This window comes from Panthera uncia, chromosome B1, assembly GCF_023721935.1.
Source record: "Panthera uncia isolate 11264 chromosome B1, Puncia_PCG_1.0, whole genome shotgun sequence".
Taxonomy (NCBI): Eukaryota; Metazoa; Chordata; class Mammalia; order Carnivora; family Felidae; genus Panthera; species Panthera uncia.
In genome coordinates, this window is record NC_064811.1 from 161,201,767 (window position 1) to 161,223,397 (window position 21,631).

Here is a 21,631-nt window from a genome sequence, read left to right on the forward strand (position 1 = left end):
CCTTTTTTCCCCCTTTGTAGAGAGAGAGCACATGCATGCATGAGCAAGGAAGAAAGGCAGAGGGAGAGAAAGAGACAGAGAGACAGAGAGAGAATCTTAAGCAGGCTGCACGCTCAGGCAGAGCGGGACTTGAATCTCGATCCCACGACCCTGGGATCCTGACCTGAGCCGAAATCAAGAGTGGGCGACTGGAGGGACTGAGCCACCCAGGTGCTCATGAAATTTACATTTTAGAAGGGACCCAGCGGTGTTTTGCAGAACGGCCCTCAATTTGGATTTGTCTGATTGTTTCCGCAAGAATAGAGACACACCTTTAGCAAGAATATTACCTTAGTGTCGTCTGTGCATCATATAGGGGGCATATGACGTCAGTCTGTATCATCCCTGGTGATGTTAAGTTTAATCACTTGGGTGACTTCTTTGATGTGAAAATACCCTTTTTAGTAAGGAATCTGAGGGCTGACACTTTGGAACTGTGACGATCTTCAAATGTCTAGCACTTACTGATAATTTTTTGCCTGAAATTGGGTGGTTCCAAGAGTGGTGATTTTCTTTTTCTATAATTTCTTCTATATTTATTAGTTGGTATTCTTCTCTAAAGAAGGGCTTTCTCTCCTCCACCTCCTCTCTCCCTTTGAATTATAATCTACCCCTACCTGTGTGATCTTGAATAAATTACGTCACTTACCCCTGGGGACCCATGTTTTCTCATTCTTAAGTTGAGAGAGCTTAAGGGTCATATTTTTGAATTTTAGTCAGTCGGAGACAAAATTCCCATAAAGATCTGTTCGCATCTGAATGAAACGGTCTGACGTGCCCGGCCACAGCATCCCTCAGTAGCATCCCGGGTCAGCTCCGCCCGCCTTCCCCGCGGCCCCTCCCATAGCAACAGTAACTAGTAACTTCCGGGCGTTCTCGCGAGAGAGAGCCCCTTCAGGGACAAAGGTGCGGTTCCCAAAGCGTCTTCGCCTACATCAACTCCCGCCCCTGCCACCTGCGCGCCGGGCCGTCCCGCGCACGCGCGCACACGGAGCCAGACAGTTGGGTTTGTCCCAGCTGTTCCTCTCCGCACTCAGACCCCCGGCGCGCGACCCGGCGCGACACTACGGCGCAAACGCCGTGCGGGTGGGGGCGGCTAGGGGCGCGCAGGCGCCGCGGGGAGTGTGAGGCCGCGCAGGCGCGGACGGCGTTGGTTTGAAGAAGACCTTCAGCGTTGCCCTGGCGGAGCGGAGACCGGTCCTCTGGTTGGAGGTGAGGAGAGCCGACGCTGTGGGCCGGGCAGCCGGCGGCGGAGCGGGGCCTGGTGGGGGTGGGTGGTGGCCCGCCACAGAGCTGGGGACCCGGTGAGAGGCGGGCCTAACGGAGGGCTCGGAAGGGAGAGAGGAGCCTAATGGGGTGCGGGCCCGGTTGGGCCGCGGAGGGCAGAGAGGACCTTGCTCCCCTGGCCGCCGCAGGTGATGGAGCCGCAGCCCCGGCGTGGGGAGTGGCGCTCGGAACGCCGAGCCGCGACTCTGTCAACGCCTGGTGGGCCCACAGGACTTTTCTTTCCAGGCGTCAGGCCAGAAAGGAGGTTGGTTTCTAGGGAAGTTGGATCTTCGAACCCCAACCCCATCCCCCAACCCCCCAACCCCGTCCCCAGCTTCCTCTCTGGAATTGTCCACTATCAGGGGAGCTCTCATACTCCTTACCGCCAGAGAGGATGCCATACGTGCAACTGAAAAAGGCGAAACGAGGAACAAAAGGGGCTCTTTACTGTCAAATTAGTAATTGTGTAAAGCAGTATTACCTAATTAACGCCCCCCCCCCCGCATCTAAAGCAAACCCGTACGTTGTGCATGCCAACAAACGACAAGCGCATTTTGTAGAGCCAATAGAAATATGTAATGATAGCTTTACTCCCGAGTATCGTGAAGTCTCTGTATCTTATCGATTTTTTGCTTGATCATACCAGCAGTGCATTACCCATCAGAATCATAGGCCTGAAAAAGTAAGCTTGAACTAGGCAGAATTGAGATCAGTTAGTAAACTAAACCGGCTACACTCCTTGCAAAGTGTCTGGCAGTAAAGCAAAATTCTAAAAGACTGTAATTAGATGGATGTTTCTAAACATTTAAGTGTATCTTTTCTCTTGTCAGGAGATGAAAATCCAGACTATGTAGAGCCTTAACATTTCTGTTTGAATATATAGTGTCTGCGTTTCTATACTTACCTCCCCAAATTTAGACTTCGGAAAAGTTCCAACAGATACCAGCATCCACGGAAATAATAAAGAGTAATATCAAATTGCAATTGGCAATGTGTAAATAGTCTAGGATCAATCATTTAAATGCAAGGAATTGAATTGTAAAAATAATTGCCCTGGAAGTGGACTCTGAAACATTGTGGTTTAGAACAAAGTTTTATTATGGTATGAGTCAGTATATTTATACTGACTCTTTCCCCTTTACTGTATGTACTCTCTCTCTCCCTCTCTCTCTCCCTCTCTCTCTCCCTCTCTCTCTCCCTCTCTCTCTCCCTCTCTCTCCCTCTCTCTCCCTCTGTCTCCCCTTCTCTCTCCCTCTGTCTCCCCTTCTCTCTCTCCCTCTCTCTTTCTCTCCCTCTCTCTCTCCCTCTCTCTCTCCCTCTCTCTCTCCCTCTCCCTCTCTCTCTCTCTCTCTCTCTCTCTCTCTCTCTCTCTATATATATATATATACACACACACACACATACATATTTTTTATATTGTACTCTTCCTTCTTAACATATATTATCTTCATATTTGACAGGTTTAGGTTAAGGAACAAATTTTAAATGAATTCACAATTAAAAAGTGCATCATGTGTATATTGTGTTCAGATATGGTATAGGCAGAAACTTAGCAGGAGGGCAGATTAAGAGCCAGGATAAATATAAATAATTATTAGTTTGAATGTGTTGCTAGTTCAGGCATAGTTAGTAATTGCATGGGCTAGCTGGTGCTCTGGATTTTTTGGGCCTATTAATTGGGCTAATGGGACTGCTTGAGATGAGATGGTTCTACAAGTTGTTAGACATAGTTGTTGAGGCTGCTGCAGGAAAAGAGTTCCCATTATATAAAGAGGGCAAAGGAGTGGTATGCTTATCGGTGTTGATAGCGCTTCTGAGAACTTTAATGTGAGGGCCATGTTGGCAATAGAAAAGCTGAGGAATACCGAGCAGCCAAGATGAAAAAATCAGCCAAGGGGAAAGATTTTTGAAGACTTTAACTTCAGAGCATACACCAGTTTTTGGTAAGCAGAATTATTGCAGGTGAAATTTATCCCGTGTCTAGTTAACGGGTAATATTATATATTTTTGTTGTTGTTGTTACAATTTTGTTACCTTTTTTTAATGTTTATTTATTTATTTTGAGAGAGGAAAAGAGAGGCAGAGAGAGACGGAGAGAAAATCCCAACCAGGCTCCATGCTCAGTGCGGAGCCCGACATGGCGCTGGATCCTACCAGTCACGAGATCATGACCTGAGCAGAAATCGAAAGTCAAATACTTAACCGACTGAGCCACCCAGTCGCCCCTATATAATTTTATTTTTAAAAGCTTTGAGAGAGGACATATTCTGGAAGAATACATTTCAATTAGTGTGGTAATTCTTATTTTAAGAGCTGAATTTCAGAGTGGCAAATTCAGAGTGGTGAACATTTGTTCACCTTGAAGATTTTTAATGCATCTGTTCTTACAGTTCTTTAAAACAATTTTACCTTGTCACTTTATGTAGCTCTTAGGCTTTATTTTATATGTCATATATAAAATATATATAATATAATACATATATTATAAAATCCAATTTAACACAGCATCTCCTTCAGCCTGTGAGAAATTTCTTTTCTTTGAAATGCAGTCAGAAAGATGACCTCTGTGAATTGCATGAAAAAACCCTTTTATTCTCCAGTGTTCTGAAAAGTTCTTTGTAAAGGAGCAGAATGCCTTCTCCTAACTTTGCTTGCATTAGGGTATAAGCCTTAATGATGCAAAGGAAAAGTGTATACCTCTTCTCACAGGACTAAATACGAGGACTGTGGGTGAATAAATACTAAATGGTTATTTTTATTCCTTTGTCCTCATTTTTCTTTATAAGATATGTGTAACACACCAACTTACTGTGACCTAGGAAAGGCCGCCAAGGATGTCTTCAACAAAGGATACGGTAAGAATGCTACTGTAAATTTCCAATTTTGGGTAACGGTTGGTGTTGAATGCTTACTATATGCAAGATAGTGCTAGTAAGATAAGGTTAACATTAATCTACTTTATAAGATTTAAGGGGATAACTGTCAACAGGTTATTAGACTTGACTCTTTAGAGGTAGAGTCCCTTACAAGCATTAAAAGCTATTATATACATATACACATGCATATATTATGCATATTTAATGTTAGCTGTAAGATGAAGTAATATAAATCTGTAATACTTATGTCTCTCCTGGCTAGCCCTGGGGAAAATTAAAGTGGGGACTACATTTTTCCTCCTTCTAATTTTCATGAGTGTGAAGACACAACTTTTGACTTCTTTGGAGTAACATTCTTTGATTCCAAATGGACATTTATTTTTAGTTTTTAAAATTTAATCTTTAAATTTTTAATTTTTGTTATATACATTTGATTTTTCTTATTAATTAGTATAGTTATTTAAGTTTATACTTTTATAAGCATAACACTTTTTGATAATTTTTATTCTTTGAGGGCTTAAAAATTATACTTAGTTCATTATAATTGTTTTTATGGAACTCTCACCTAATGGGAATACTGTGTATTTTCCATATGGAAGGACCATTTTCATAATTTCTAAGTTGTAAAAACTGGAGTGAATGTCACATTTTATACATTAATGTGTTTTTGTGTGTGTCTAGGATTTGGCATGGTCAAAATAGACCTGAGAACCAAGTCTTGTAGTGGAGTGGTAAGTACCCAAGACATAGATAGATAGATAGATAGATAGACAGACAGATAGATAGATATAGATACAGATATATATATTTTTAAACATTTATTTATTTAATGTGGGAGAGCGCAAGCAGGGTAGGGGCAGAGAGAGAGAATCCCAAGCAGGTTCCGTGCTGTCAGCGCAGAGCCTGACACAGTGCTTGATCTCATGAACTTGAAATCATGACCTAAGCTGAAATCAAGAGTTGGACACTTAACTGACTGGGCCACCCTGCCCCCGCCCCAATATATTTTTAATAGATGTAGCATAATTAACCTAAAGGAACCTGTTTAAAAGTGTTTAGTCTAGTTGTGTGAATCAGCATACATTTGGTCCTATGCTATCTTACCTACAGTTTTGTCATAATCTCAGATTTCAGTGAGCATCTTCCCTGTAGCCCATAGACAATCCAGGTTGAATTTTGGGGGAGGTCCTTTGTGTTTGCCATAATAAGAATATGCTGAATCTTACTCTCAGGACATAAAATATATATGTATTTTGGACATATATCACATCTTTATACTTTCATGAGAATGTGTATGGCTACTAAATACTTTCATTATAATGAGTTTATGCAAGTTTTATTGCCCTCTTACAAAAACAAATTAACTTTAGCCTCTATCCCTTCATGATTAGTCAAAACAAATGTAGAAATAAAATGCATATAGAGGATTAATCTACTGTATTTATTGATGTTCATAAAGTCTTTTTTACTGGAAGTTATTTATATAGGAAAGGATATAGGCATATTTTCGAAGTGTTATTAACCAGAACATTTATTCAGTAAATCTGGCAAATGAATTAGCTTTACATTCACCTCATTTTCTGATGTCTCCTCAGTGGCAGCATCTCTTTTTAGTATTTACCTATTGAAACCAGTGCGAATTTTATTTCTGGATAGAATGATTTAGTTAAAAGGGCTAGAGGCATGTGGAATTCATATGATACTTTGTCTCATACTCCATGTAATCCTGGTTTGTCACCATCATTTTTTTCCTGGGTTTTCTAGTGGTAAATAAATATATATGCAGCTGCCTACTAGGATGGGCATGTTGTTATATGATTCTGTTAAAATGGAAAAATTATACTCACTTTGAATAGGGTTTCAGAATTTGCTCAAATTAGGTTTGTGTTGCAAAAATCATCGACTAAAATTTTATCTCCCTTTCATGCTGCTGTGGTGTGGGACTGTTCATTCAGATGGTAAGAAAAACAGAGCATATTTGTGTGCTTGTTTTTATGACTGCTTTTGGTCTCTGGTATTGATTTAGGATAAATTTCATCCATTGCTCCAATCAGATATCAGATTGTACTTAATATATGGCATCTATTTAACAGTAGCATTTTTATGCTAGTTTTGTTGCTTATTTATTATAGAGCTGTAGACGTTAAATGCATGTTATAAATGTATTTTGCACTGTTCCTTCTAATGATGAAATTAGAGAAAAACTGAAGCAGTTGTAAGCCAATGCTAATTTTTTAACTTAGAAAAATTCTGCCCTTTTCTTTGAGATTTGTACATCTGGTATTTTAGACTTTTGAGAGACTTTCAAAGTAAGAAATGATGATGATAAACAGGGAAAAAATGTAGACTAAATACACTTTTACCGTAGGTTTGTGTGTGAAGTTTTTCTAACACTAAAATTGAGGTTTATATTTGCTATACTTTCAAGTTTAGGAGAGGTGTATGTAAAAAAGAAAACACTGGGTAGCTGGATCTACTGAAAAAAAGCAACAGTCACATTAAATAATTGTGTAGACTTCTAAACATGACTAGTGTTTTGTCATTTTGTACTGAGACCTTGCCCTAAAATGTGCAGCATGATACTCTCTTGGAAAACTTCCTGCGTGGTGTTGATAAACAGATCATAGTTTCCCAGTTGTCTCATCAGCCTGTAGAACTAGATGTGGGGAGCAGGGTATTTGGTAAAGGGAGGATTCATATTGCAGGCAGTGAAACAGAACTGCTCAGGGCTGGCAGCATTTCATTACTGTTGGCAGTATTTCAGAAATGCGCTCTAAAAACAGGGCCAATCAGAAGGTTTTTTTCTCGACAGTTCATAGATTGTCAGTGACAGGTGTTGACTGTTTGCTTCCTTTTAGAAGGAGATCTATTTCCTGTTGCTCATTGTCATATGACTGAAAGGACACCTACTGAGGGAGGAGGATATATTTCAAGATGTTCATAGTAACTATTTGATAGAAAACACTTTAAAAGGTAGATGAGGAAAAGGGAGAAAAAGGGACAAGTTATAACATTGCATTTTGTTGTGAAAAATGGGTACATACTTACAAATATTGAAATTGTTTATACTGAAAGTTTTACAGATAGTTAAAAAAAAATTTTTTTTTTAATGTTTATTTTTGAGAGAGACAGAACGTGAGCAGGGGAGGGACAGAGAGAGAGGGAGACACAGAATCTGAAGCAGGCTCCAGGCTCTGAGCTGTCAGCACAGAGCCCAATGTGGGGCTCGATTTCACAAACTGTGAGATCATGACCTGAGCCAAGAGATCATGACCTGAGCTGAAGTTGGACACTTAACTGACTGAGCCATCCAGGAGCCCCTTACAGATATGATAGCTTTGTGGACCAAAGCAATAAAGTTTTCATAACAGTGTGAATGTACTTAATAATGCCACCGAACTGCACACTTAAAAATGGTAAATTAGGTGTATTTTACCACAGTAAAAATTAAAAACAATTATTTTGATGCAATGAAGTTTTGACTCTATTGAAGAGGATAGGGTAGTCCTTTCTAGTGTTTGGGGATTTTTAAGGACGTTAAAATTAACTAATAGTTTGAAACATATGATAGAGAATGAATAAGCGTTTTCAGGTCATGAAAGTAAAATGTTCAAGATTTAATATTTTTGTGTTTTTGGTAAAGGAATTTATTTTCAGTAAAGATATTTCTCTTTTATTTTTATTATTTTTTAAATTTATTTTGAGAGAGACCAGGGGCACATGCACTTGAACAGGGGAGGGGCAGAGAGGGCAAGAGAGAATCCCAAGCAGGCTCCACGCTGTCAGCATGGAGCCCGATGTGGGACTTGGACTTAAGAACCTGAGACTATGACTTGAGCCAAAATCAAGAGTCGGACGCTTAACCAACTAAGCCATCCAGGTGCCCCAAGATATTTCTTTTCTAAAAAAGAGAGTTTAAGATTTCCATTTTAGTAAGAGAGTATATTGAGCAAGAAATATCAATAAGAGAGGTGGAATAATGGAAAGATCTGAAACTCGTTAAACTTTAGAAATAGGAAAGAAGGAAAGCAGGAAATAAGTTATGATAAAAAGTAAACTATATTGGTTTCCGATGCATTGAACACTACTTTCTGAAATGAGTATTTTTTGTTTGATGAGCTGTTTTTAAAGTAATTATTTTTCTTGCTTATCAGGAATTTTCTACTTCTGGTCATGCTTACACTGATACAGGAAAAGCGTCAGGCAACCTAGAGACCAAATATAAGGTCTGTAACTATGGACTTACCTTCACTCAGAAATGGAACACAGATAACACTCTTGGAACAGAAATCTCTTTGGAGAATAAGGTAAAAGAAAGCATTAGAAATTACTTTTAGGTTAAATTTATCTTGCAGATAAAATGATCTATAAACCCCAAATACAACATGAATGAGATCTTATAACCTATATAGTAGCCATATTTTTTTCTCTGCATGTGGCCTTCTCTGGTATATTTTACATTTCTAGAAAGTGAAGCATTGTTTGTGAGTACATAATTATCACATTACATCTTGGTTCTGACCAGTTCTACTTATAACTGAGCCTCTCCTGGTAAACTAGACTATTTATAGTGATTTTGTTTGATTTTATTTTGTAATCATTGCAAAATTGGCTCCGTAGAAAAATGTTTCTAACTTCTGTAATGTTTCTAAAGAGAAAAATTTATCAGCAGATATTTGTCACATACAAATATTTGCTTTGTACAGGACACTATTTTTTGAGGTATGTCTATATGAACATCATCATGTATCAGTAATATATATGTATAGCTGAATAAATTACTTAGGTTGGCTTGTTAAATGTCAGGTTATCTCATTACAGTAATTTTAAGAGTGTATCAAGATTATTTGGTTGTATTGGAATTTTTTTTTTATTGCAATTAATGTTATTGGCTGTAATAGATTTGACCTACAACTTAAACCTGTATTTTGGTGAGAGAATCATGATGAAGCCTGGGAATAAGGGGACAGGGGAAGGAGACAGGGAAGAATAAAGAGGTAATTTATTAAATAATTTAATATTTGGCTTTCTTTAATGACTTTTTTTGTTTGGAAGTTAGATAAAACTTTAGAATTGTTTTCTTAGGTCAAAAGAAGAATAGAAAATTACTAATTGTTCGTTTTAAATCTTTATTTTTCAGTTGGCTGAAGGGTTGAAACTGACTCTTGATACCATATTTGTACCGAACACAGGGTAATTATCCAAACCCCATTTTCTGTTTTTGTAGTCTGTAGAGATAGAGAGCTTTAGAACAGGGAATTGCAATGAAAAGTTTAGGTGCAGGGAGAACGTAGGAGGTTGCTTTTAGGAACCCCAGAGACCTTGTGTATGTACTAAAGAGAAAGGAGGACTCCCTTGAAGCAGAGTAAAGTTTTGATTTGAAAATTGAACAGATGAACAAAAATATAAAGCTGGTCTAAGGAGGCACATAGTAGGAAAAATTTAGGCTATAGACGGGCTTGAGACTAGATCTTTTCTTTCTTTTTTTTCTAAAATATTTTATTTTTAAGTAATCTCTACACCAAACCTGAGGCTCCGACTCATAACCCCAAGACCAAGAATCACATACTTTACCAATTGAGCCAAGCAGGCACCCTGAGACTAGATATTTCTTAAGCTCTTCTAAAGATTGATGGATGTAGTATTTTGCTGAGAAGTTAATTTCCTAAGAATAACTGTAATCTCCGGGCGTTGGAACACTATAAACAGTAGTTCTGCTACTGATGTGCTTTCTTGGCCTTTAAAAATCCCCCAGCTTCTCTGCCCCAGTTTCTTCATCTGAAAAATGGGCATGGTGTTGTTTCCTATGGGCCGCTGCTAGATAAAGGCAGAATGACATTTTTCCTCAGCTGTGACAGCATGTGTGTCATTCCTGCCACACAGTTCAGTTATCTTCCAGGTAAATACTCTCAGAAGAAGCCTGCTTAGAAGATGACAGGATTATTAAGAACCAATTTCTTGGGGCGCCTGGGTGGCTCAGTCGGTTAAGTGTCTGACTTCGGCTCAGGTCATGATCTCGCAGTTTGTGAGTTCGAGCCCCATGTCAGGCTCTGTGCTGACAGCTCAGAGCCTGGAGCCTGCTTCAGATTCTGTGTCTCTCCCTCTCTCTCTGCCCCTTCCCCACTCATGCTCTGTCTCTCTCTGTCTTTCAGTAATAAATAAACGTTAAAAAAAAAAAATTTTTTTTTAAAAAGAACCAATTTCTTGTTTTCGGTACTGTCCTTCAAAAATGTATACTTCTCTTCCATCCATCCATCTGATATTTATTGTCCAGGGAGAAAACACTCACCTTAAGGAAAATAAATATGCTTACTAAAGCACTCTACCCTTAAAAAAAAAATAACACTTCTTTTTGAGAAGTTAAGTGTGTCGGGTGTTACGTTTTATAGCATTTGGGCATTTAAAAACATTTAAAGAGATTTGGCTTCTCATGAATACATATGTATTCAGATTATTAATTCGGTACTGAAATATCTTATTCCTTTTTAGACTTTTGTTAATGCCTTTGTGAAATTAATCATGAAATATCCTATCATTTGTACTTACAGTGAAGAATAGATAAAAATGGTATATGTATTTATAATCCTAACAAAATTATATTTGTAGAGCTAAGTCATTTGAAATTTTACTATATGTATACCATCTACCAAAATAATATTTACACTGGGGGAAGGAGGGGATCTTTCTTACTCTAAAGATTTCTAGACAGTAGTAGAAACTCATGTTGTTTTCATTGTGTTGTTTTTATTTGTCTGTTTACAGAAAGAAGAGTGGAAAATTGAAGGCCTCCTATAAGCGGGAATGTTTCAGTCTCGGCAGCAATGTTGATATAGATTTTTCTGGACCAACCATCTATGGCTGGGCTGTGTTAGCCTTTGAAGGTTGGCTTGCTGGCTATCAGATGAGTTTCGACACAGCCAAATCCAAACTGTCACAGAATAATTTCGCTCTGGGTTACAAGGCCGCAGACTTCCAGCTGCACACTCATGTGTGAGTGTTTATAATTCACTCCTCCTTTAGTACTAGTGCAGTTGCCCAAAAAGATGGTAGCCATTAACATGCTGAGAAAGTTAGAAATGAGGTACCTGCATTTAATGTGCTTTGGTGGACATCCAGCCTCACTGTACTAATTTTCCTAGTCAGCAAAACATTGCCAGAGGTTAGGGCACTTGGTGCATTGTGCTGTTCTGCTGATAGTAACTGGCCTCTCAGCCTGTACCCCAAACTTTAGGAAGGTCTAGAATCTATACAAGAACCACTGGGTTGGAGAGAGCCCAGGATGTGGTCACCTCCTGATAAAAGGGATCCTTTGGAGTCTCTTCTGCTTCCTCTAGTGCCCTACTTAGCTTGTCAGTATCTGGAAGTAGATCTGTTATTTGGATCATGAAGAGCAACCACTCAGTTGACCTGAGCATTCTGGAACATCCCCAGTAATTCTATTGAGGTTTTAGGTACTCACGGTCAGAACCCAGCCACCCCTGTTGCATTCAGAAGAAGCAGAAGTCCTCAAAGCAATCCTGGATTCAATTCTGTAGGCTGCATCCTGTTGGTTAAATGAATTTGAATTTTTAAATTGTATTTAATGTCTTGGCCTACTGGGCACTGTACTATTCCAGGAAGAAAAAGCAAAGGATAAGCTAGGTGTTTTTCAAGTGGTATAGATTGCCCTTCACTAGATATTCCAGTTCACTGAAATAAAGTGAAGCAATGGTATAGACAGTGGCATTAAAATTGATGAAGCAGTATTAGGAAAACCATGGAAAGTAGGGACCAAGTTCTGGGATGCTTTGAAGCAATAATGTAGGCACTTCTCTAGAGAAATACACCCTAGGTATTGTGTTTGGGGTGCTTTCTGATGCTAGGATTGTGTCTCAGATGAAGTTCAAAATTGGCTTTCTTCTTGTTATTTATTTTGCAGAATCCTTATTGAACTCCACTTTTAGGTCTCTAAATTCTTTGAACATCTCAAAGACTTATAGATCATATTTACTAGAGGCGTCTGCCTTCATAATTGAATTTTGTCTAAAAAATTCGTATGGAGGAGCTGAGTAAATGAATCAGATGTTAACTACATTTTAATCAGATGGTTATAAATTACGTAACTGGATTTAGTTCCTTGTTTTGTTTGGTAGTCATTTATACTAGAAGTTTGCTGAAAATAGGTAGTTGCAAAGTGAGATCCTTGTCCAGATAGTCTTAGAATTTTTTCCATGTCATAAGAGTGGTACTAGCTAGATGTTTATGACTTTTTCTTATATCATGAAAATAGGAATGACGGCACTGAATTTGGAGGGTCTATCTACCAGAAGGTTAATGAGAAGATTGAAACATCAATAAACCTTGCTTGGACGGCTGGCAGTAACAATACCCGTTTTGGCATCGCTGCTAAATACAAGCTGGACTGTAGAACTTCTCTATCTGTAAGAATGTGCTACGAGATTGGATCTACTCTTAGGGTTTCATCTGAGTTGTAAATGAATGTTGTGAGATGGTTGTTGTACACATGTTCTCCATTAACTTTAGTGAGACGCTCATTGTGTAGTGAGAAGAGTATCACACCTCACGTCCTGGAATGTGGGTTCTAGTCCTAGTTCCTCCTGTATTTGGCTGTTGTCTGACCTTCTCAAGTCATTTTTATCTCTTTGGCCTCAAAATTTTCCTATCTGTAAATTCATGGGATTTGATTACTATTCCTGTGGCTCTTAGTAATTCTTATTAATACTGACACTAATTGAGCTCTTCAATTTCAGGTACTATACTAAGGGCTTTATGTGTAGTATCTCATTTAGTCCTCCCAGCTACTCTTGTGGTGAGTAGTATCTTCATGCCCATTTTATAGATGAGGGAACTGAGACTTGGAGAGGTCAGGTAACTTGCCCAAAGTCACACAGTAAGAGGCATTGTCAAGATTTGAACCCAGATCTTCTCTCACTAGAGTTTATGTTCTAACTACTGTCAGAGGTTGTAAACTGGCATCTCGAAGAACTCAGTACACCAGGGTGTTTGGCTGCACAGTGTTTTATTTATTTATTTATTTATTTTAAGTTTATTGGGGTGCCTGGGTGCCTCAGTTGGTTAGATGTCCAACTGTGGCTCAGGTCATGATCTCGTGGTTCATGAGTTTGAGCTCTGCATCCGGCTCTGTGTTGACAGCTAAGAGTCTGGAGCCTGCCTCAGGATTCTGTGTCTCCCTCTCTCTGTCCCTTCCCTGCTCACACTCTGTTTTTCTCTCTCTTTCAAAAATAAGTAAACATTAAAAAAAAATTTTTTTTGAAGTATGGAGCAGAAATTTACTTGGAATTGGTTGTGGTACACTGACAATTTGTATTTGTGTCCAAACAAGCTCTCCTATTCTAACAATCAAAATGGAAGTCAATAGGTGTCTCCATTTATGAATGTTTATTTTGGAGGAGGGGCAGAGAGAGAGAGAGAGAGAGAATCCCAAGCAGGCTCCGTGTTGCCAGTGCAGACTCAATGTGGGGCTCGAACTCAGGAAACTGTGAGATCATGACCTGAGCTGAACAAGAGTCGGATGCTTTTAACCAACTGAGCTACCCAGACACACCTGGCTGCATAGTGTTTTAAAAAATTTGTTTGAGGCCTTTAAGCATGCATTCTCAAAGTCCCTACTATCTCTCCCAGTCCTATTAACTGAAGAGACTTACATTTTTATTAATTAAATTTTCAGTTCCAGTAATTCTAGATTGACCCGAAGGTGCTTTAGTTTTGGAAATCCGATGCATGAAATGGTGCTTGTACTGGACTTACATATTATGAAGTTGGTTGTTTTCTAACTGTTTCTATTTCATCTCCTAATTTTTAGGCTAAAGTAAATAATGCCAGCCTGATTGGACTGGGTTATACTCAGACTCTTCGACCAGGTGAGTAAAGGAATTAATAACATTGGATGTGGGGTAGGAGATGATGGAAGAGTAATGAAAATAACCTATAAAACCTACAATCAACTGTAGGTTGATTCAGTCCATTGTGTAACAATTGGTTATTCATACAAAGTAAAGCAGATCAAGTGCTTTTGTTTAAAAAATAATTCTATATTTCTAACCAGGTCACTGTGGCTTGTGAGTTTGGTTGGTCATTCATTATTCTTAACCCTGAATTCCAAATAAAGTTTGCTGTGATTGTGCTTTGCTCATTGCAGATCAAATGATTATAGGTAACCCTATTGACTTAGTGGTACCTGAATGCTTGTAACTCTTACACCCAGCTGCAATCCATGCCCTTGATTCCACCCATGTTCATTGTTTCTAGAAAATGAAAAGCTTATTGTAATACTTGTTACGAGTGATTGTGGTGTTTTCTTCTTCCTAGGAGTCAAACTGACCCTATCAGCTTTAATCGACGGAAAGAACTTCAATGCAGGAGGTCACAAGGTTGGGTTGGGATTTGAGCTAGAAGCTTAATGTGGTTTTGAGTAAAGCATCCGATTTGTCCCTGGAGGTGAAGAGAACCCACTATGTTTTGGCCTTAAAATTCTTCTGTGAAATTTCAAAAGTGAACTTTTTATTCTTCCAAAGAATTGTAATCCTCCCCACACTGAAGACTAGAGATCGCAAGTCCATCCTGAGGGAGGTACTTGAAGGCATGCCTGGAAGTTGTCATGTTTGTGCCACATTTCAGTTGAGTTCCACAGTGTTATTTTAAATGTGTTCCTCAGCGACAATGTAGTGTCATGTTACAAAGGAAATGACCCAATCCTCCAGTTTGTACATCACGTCCTGCATGTCCCACACCACTTTTTCATGACCTTTTAATATATTGGTCTCTGTGCTGTAGTGGAATCCTTGGTTTTGCATCAGAGTAAAATAAAATAAACCCATCACATTTGGAACATAATCGCTCATCTGATTTGCTAGTGATGGTTTTCTTATATTTGGTGTGATAGGTTTTGTTTTGAAAAATACTCTCATAGGTGATGGGATTTAGGTCTAAAGTGGTATGTCTGGAATGTCTGTGCTATTGCCTGTCCCTTCCATCTGTCTTTACGGCTCTGACTGTTCCTCTGCACTCAGGCTGAGGAGTGAAACAGTTTTGTTCTGCTGGACGCCTTTGTTGGGGTGCTTGCTTCCTATCGCACTAAAGCAGGATCATATTGGTAGTTTAGTAAAGCTGCTGAGAAAGAGTGGGGGTGGGGGTGGTGAGTGGGCAGAAAGACGGGCGAAGGGGAGGGTACAGTTGGGGAAATGCTGTCGGGAGGACACTGGTAGGCGGAGGCACGTCTGCAGCTCCTCCCAGGGCTTCAGGAAAGTGCTTTCGATTACTGGATCTAGAGAAATGATAACCCAAAAATGGAGATACCAGTTTGGAAAAGGAATGAGTAGGCTAGAGCTAGATATTAGAATATCTTCAGGGCTTACTGGTAAATATTGTCCTTTCCAAAAATAGAACTCTTTTTGAAATCTTTTTTTAAAAACAGTATATGCTGGTTGCAACAAATTCACTCAGCTTAGACATTAAAAGTGAAAATTTGCATTCCTCTCTCCAGTCCCTCTTTCTTCTATGACTTTTAACAGTTCGATGTATATCTTTGCAGATACTTTTCAGTGTCTTTAGAGATTACATAAATATATGTATATAATATTAAAATCCACATCTTGTTTTGCAATATACTTTATTTATTGTTTATTTATTTTTAAGTAATCTCTGCATGTGATGTGGGGCTTGAACTTAGAACCCTAAGATCGAGAGTCAATATGTTCCAACCAACTGAGCCAGCCAGGCGCCCCACAATATACTTTTAAATTTAACATATCAGAGTTCTTTTTATGTTTGTTCATATAGATCTGTCTCATGTTTTTTTATTATACTTGACTATAAATGTGATATTATTGAACTATTCTCCTTTTTACTGTATTGAGTTTTTTGCTTTATAAATAATGCTGCATTGAATATCTTTGTGTCTACTTCTATAAATATTTCCATAGCAGCACTACCCAGTAGATCTTTCTGTGATGATGAAAATGATGTGTCTGCCTTGTCTCATATGGTAGTCATTAGACACATGTAGCTGTTGAGCACTTGAAATGTAACTAGGTCAGTGGAAGAACTCAATTTTTTAATTTATTTTTTTAAGGTTTTTTTTTTTTTTTTTTTTTTTTTTTTTTTTTTTGAGTGAGTGAGTGAGCAGGAGAGGGGCAGAGAGAGAGGGAGAGAGAGAATCCCAAGTAGGCTCTGCACTAACAGCATGGAGCCAGACGTGAGGCTTGAACTCAAGAACTGTTGACACCATGACCTGAGCCAAAACCAAGGGTCAGACACTTAACTGACCGAGCCACCCAGGCACTTCAGAACTCAATTAGAAAAAAATTGTAGGGGGTACCTGGTGGCTCAGTAGTTAAGCATCTGACTTTGGCTCAAGTCTTGATCTCACTGTTTGTGAGTTCGAGTCCCACATCAGGTGAGCTCAAGCCCCCTTCGGGTAAAACACGAACCTCAGGTGAGCCCGGCTTCTCTCTCTCTCTCTCTCTCTCTCTCTCTCTCTCTCTGCCTCTCACACACTTGTGCCCTCTCTCTCTCTCTGTCAAAAAAAAAATTGTTTTTAAGATTTTTTTTTTTTTTTTAATTTTAAGACATCTCTTGCCCAACATAGGGCTTAAACTCACAATTCCAAGATCAAGAGTTGTAAGTCTACCAACTGAGCCAGCCAGGTGCCCCAGAAGAACTCAATTTTTAATTCTATTTCATTTTTATCAAATTTAAATAGCCACCTGTGACTCATGGCTGTTCTTTAGTGCAGTTCTATAGGATAGGTTTCCAGAAGAGAGATTGCTAAGTCATAGGACATGTACATTTGATAAGTAGTACAAAATTGTCCTTCAAAAATTTTATATCAATTTCTGTTTCTACCCTTGGTGGTTAAGAGTGCCCATTTCTCCACATCCTCAGTAGCATTGAATGTCATCAAACTTTAAAATTTTTACCAGTTTTAGAAGTGAAAAATGGTGTCTTAATTTGTATTTCCCTAATTGCCAGTGAGATGGAGCTGTTTTCACGTATTTACTGATCATTTATAATTCTCTAATTTGCCTGTTAGATTTCTTGCTCAGTTTCCAAATGAGTCATCTTAACAACCACTAGACACTGTTGCTTTTTGAAAAATATTAGTGCTACAAGGTATTTTCCCCGCCACCACCAAAGATCATCTTTTCTAGCACCCAGATTCCAACCACCACCTCTTATGTTGGAAAATATCTACCAACCACATGATATAATTTGATTTTCTCATGATCTTTGTGGGTCAGACGACCATTACAGGAAATAAAGTACCACGGGAAAGGAAGAGGGGTACACAGGTTCATTCTGTCCTATTGACATCTGTGTCTGACCCTGGCAGGACCTTCCATGCAGTGTGAGTGCTGGTGGGGTGCTAAGGTGGGCTGGCCGCTGCTGCACATGGAAACTCCTTTGTGGTATGGAGTGGAGCGGGAGCTAACTGCCATGGGTTAACATAGCTCTGGGGGATTTGTCTTCATTCTAGTGTGGTTACGGGTGGGGGATGGAAGTGGGAGGAAGGGGGCATAAGGAGATTCAGGGAAACACTAATGAGATGTACCCCTAATTAATACCTTAGTTATCTGATAAAGTTAGTTATATTTATGGCTAGAGTTAGGTGGGAAGGAGATTGCTGTAGGGTTGTGTTTTTTTCCAATCTTGTGCTATCTGTCCCTTTTAAATGATCCATTATTGCAGAGCTAAGGAGCCAAGTTTTGTGTATTGATACATTAATCCAGATATGAACATAGGTGCTTTAAATTTCAGCCTTTATTCAGTAGTTTTACTGAATCCTGTGGTTTGCTAGGCTGTGTTCTAAGTCCCTTCATTGTTGTAAGGTCATTAACTTGTAGCAGAAAGAAAAGCACCCTTCTCGAGTGTATGTGCCAGGTACTGTGGTGGTTACCTTATATGACTTAATCTTGTTAATCCTCATAACAGTGACTGCAAACATCTTGGGAGTCCAGTAGTCCAGGAGAGAAAGCCGTGAGAGGTGTTTCTAGGATGGGGCAGTTCATTGTGGTTTCTCATGGTGGGAATTCTCAGTAGCTCCCTCTGTCCCCCGTAAAATGCACACAAGCACCTCTTTCCCCTCCCGCCGCCCACCAGCTTTCTCCTCCTCATCTTCCCAGGTTTTCCTCCCCTTTCTCAATTAGCCTGGTACCCCTAAGGCAATCATTTATTTCATTTTATTGAATTTTTAAATTGATTCATTCAGGACACTATGTTGCCTCAGTGTTTCCTTTTGAGCCTTACTCTCAAGGTAACTTATTTTGGCCTTTTCCACAGCCTGTGAGCTTTGTACCTGGGAATAGAGAAGGGACATTCTGGTTTGTATGTATTTAATGTCAGCAGATTCTTTGCTTCAGTGACTCCACTCAGGAATTTGCCTTAAGGAAATCATTAGAGGTACTCATTATCATAGAACAAATGTTCCACATGGGGAACAGTAGGGGAATGATTAAATGATGGTATGTGTATTCATCAAGTGGCACATTATTCAGCCATTAAAAATCATGTTTTTGAAGAATAAGAACCATTGAGAATTGTTCACAACATATTAAATAGAAAAAAGCAAAGTAAAAAACTAATCTCAATTTTATTTTTTTAAAAGGTATATGTTAATATAGGAGAAAAATACCCCCAAAATATTCATTATCTCAGGGAGGTGGGATCATGAATTTTTTTTTTAATCATGAATAATTTCTATTGATTTTATGCTTTACTGTATTTCTGTTTTTCTAAAGTGAATTTCTTATTTCTGTAATTAGGGAAATACTTCTCTAATACTGTTTGAAAAGGCAGCCGGCCCTCGTGGCAGTGTGGCAGGCTGCAGTGTCTGATAGGTGGTCAGTGTGTGTCCAGCACAGCAGCTGAGGTGCCCCCTAGTCTGAGGGGACAAGGAGCCCCAAGGCATTGGCCAGGGCAAGAAACACCAGGGGCTTCTACCTGCCTTAGGAGAGTTACCTAAATAGATGAGAATATGGGTGTTTCTTGTGGTAAGAAACTAACAAGCATGAGGTTTTTATTAAATTTAAAGAGATTAAAGTTTACATATCACATTTTTTTTTTAATTTTTAAAGATTTTATTTAAAATTTTGAGAGAGAGGGCGAGGGCAAGTGTTCGAGTGGTTAGAGGCAGAGAGAGAGAGAGGGAGAGAATACCAAGCAGGCTCTGCACTGTCAGCACAGAGCCAGGTGCAGGGCTCAAACCCATGAACTGTGAGATCATGACCTGAGCTGGAATCAAGAGTTGGACACTTAACTAACTGAGCCACCTAGACACCCCTAAAGATTTTACTTTTAAGTAATCTCTACCCGCAGTGTGGGGCTCAAACTCACAACCTTGAGATCAAGGGTCACATGCTCCACTGACTGAGCCAGCCAGGTGCTCCTACACATCACATTTTTAATATTACTTCTGCAAGAGACCAGGAAGACAACACAATGTATTGCTAATGTGTCATCATACTCAGCATCACTGCTTAAGGAACAGAGGAAGGCAACAATGTTGCAAAGTTTCATTTAGTTAATGTCCTTGGAAGCTCACCACCAATGTGGGCAAGCCTCAGGTTCTAGAACCTTGGACAGGAGGAGTTCTAAGCTGAAGTGGTTTCTGGCTGCCCTACAGTGCTACCTACCTACCTACACATGCATGAAGATTGCTGTGTTTTCTGCACATGGAGGACCCCCATCCCCCACCCCCTTTAAGACTGTAGCCTCTGATTGATTGTGCATGCTTTGTGTACTCTTGGGTTCAGTTCTCTCTGCCTGTTTTCCTTTAGACTCAGATCCCTCTTTTCATTTGCTCTCACTTAAATGTTGACACTCAGGTTCTGTCCTCAGCCTTTTCTAACTCTACAACCTGGTTACGGGTGAGAAACTGTTCCAGGTCCCATCTGCCTGTCCTCGGAGGTTCTGATACACCTCAGGGGCCTTCTCAGAATGAAGGTGGTCTGATGACAGCAGCATACCTCCTCACTCAGGTTTCAAATAAATTGTAAATTAGGACAAAGTGTCAACAGATACAAGCCAAAGGCTGTATCTTTATATGAAGCCTAGTTGACAGGGCAGTCCTCCCCCTCCCCCACAAACCTCCCCAGTTGACAGGGCAGTCCTCCTCCAGGTGGAATGGAGGAGGGGGTTCTTGTGCTTCCAAGAGGAAGATGAGAGGAACGAACTCCAACGTGCCCAGTTCATTCTTCCCAAATACACCATTCATATGCACTCCCTTGCCCCTGGAGGAGGGAACATAAGGGTAAAGAGAGGCCAGAGTGTGATGCTAAAGGTGGGCCAGTCCTGTGAAGGAGACACTGAGAAGGGAGCACAGCATTCATAGTATGTGTGCTTTTAATCATAGCCAATCCCCACCTCCTCCCAGAGATTGGGCTTGTCTGCCAAGGAAACACATCCAAACCTTGAGGGGTTGGGGTGAGTAGGGTATGTGCTTCGACACAGCTCCTAGCGATCCTCACACATCCACTGCATTCAGCCCTTGCACATCACTGGCCCCATCTCCTTGACAGCTGCCCTCTAAAGCTCTTCCCAAAGTTAGCGCCATCTAAGATAGGCTCTCCTGCCCACTTCCAAGCCTTTCCTGCAAGCTGCCTGCCAGACCCTCTTCTCAGATAGTCTGCAGGCATCTAAAACTCACCGATTCTCAAACTGAACAATGCTATTACTGTCCACTTTGTACCTGGACTTCCAGCCAAATCGCTGCCTCTTCCATGAAAGCTTCCCCAAGGTTTATACCACACTGTCATGCAGTTTTGTTTTGCCCACCTCCCCTCCTGCCTGTGAACGCTTAGAAGCCTTTTTGTCTTCTGACCTCCAGTGGCCAGGCCAATGCCTGGCATGTGATAAACATCCAATGGATGTTTACTGAATGGATGAAAATGAGCCCTTGGGCAGGTGGGCCTGGTTTTGTCTGCCAAGTCATGGGGATTTCTGCATACTGACTGTACAGACTGAGGTTCCCTTTGGCAAATACTCATATTTTTTCTGTGGCCATCAAAGAAATAGATACTGACATTTCTAGCAACTCTTTGAGTTATGATACAATTATTCTGTGAGGTGACTTCACCTGCAATTTTTAAAAGGTTCTGGGAAGATGGTCACTATTGCAATTACACTGGATCCCACTGGGTGTCGCTGTTGTTGCTGCTTAGAGGCAATAATGGCCCAGCTGTGGAGTCCGGGCCTTCTGTCCTGCAGGTCCTTCCTTTTGACCTCACTCCCTTCCTAGCACCATACGGACTCATACTTTGGAATGTCTACATTCAGGGCTTGCTTTAACCAAATGTCAAGGCTTCGGGAAAGGCAAGGGAATTGGCCATCCTACTGTAACCCAAAGCCCTCTGTTAGGTTCTCAATTTGTTCTGGCCCGTCCAGATGGAGACCAGATGATCAATCACACTTGTCGAGTCCGAAACTCCTTACTT

At 40.1% G+C, this 21,631-nt stretch overlaps 1 protein-coding gene across 2 annotated transcripts; it reads left to right on the forward strand.

The window, feature by feature from the left end:
- The first annotated feature begins 946 nt into the window (after positions 1 to 946).
- On the forward strand, positions 947 to 15,035 carry VDAC3 (voltage dependent anion channel 3). 2 transcript variants are annotated; one of them, XM_049631504.1, is made up of 9 exons: positions 947 to 1,251; positions 4,092 to 4,160; positions 4,863 to 4,912; positions 8,336 to 8,488; positions 9,322 to 9,374; positions 10,944 to 11,171; positions 12,451 to 12,601; positions 14,005 to 14,062; positions 14,511 to 15,035. In XM_049631504.1, exons 2-9 carry the CDS (start codon positions 4,094 to 4,096, stop codon positions 14,600 to 14,602), a joined length of 852 nt encoding a protein of 283 aa, XP_049487461.1. In that variant the 5' UTR covers positions 947 to 1,251; positions 4,092 to 4,093; the 3' UTR covers positions 14,603 to 15,035. The 2 variants fall into 2 exon arrangements, with proteins under 2 accessions (XP_049487461.1, XP_049487462.1); XM_049631505.1 differs by lacking the exon at positions 947 to 1,251 and adding an exon at positions 1,398 to 1,570.
- The last annotated feature ends 6,596 nt before the right edge of the window (positions 15,036 to 21,631 follow it).

What these genes read in the sequence shown, in the direction of transcription:
- VDAC3 (XM_049631504.1), top strand. Translation starts at nt 4,094, where the DNA reads ATGTGTAACACACCAACTTACTGTGACCTAGGAAAGGCCGCCAAGGAT. An exon ending in ATATTTGTACCGAACACAGG is followed by an intron (nt 9,375 to 10,943) that starts GTAATTATCCAA and finishes GTCTGTTTACAG; the next exon opens with AAAGAAGAGTGGAAAATTGA. An exon ending in TTCCAGCTGCACACTCATGT is followed by an intron (nt 11,172 to 12,450) that starts GTGAGTGTTTAT and finishes TCATGAAAATAG; the next exon opens with GAATGACGGCACTGAATTTG.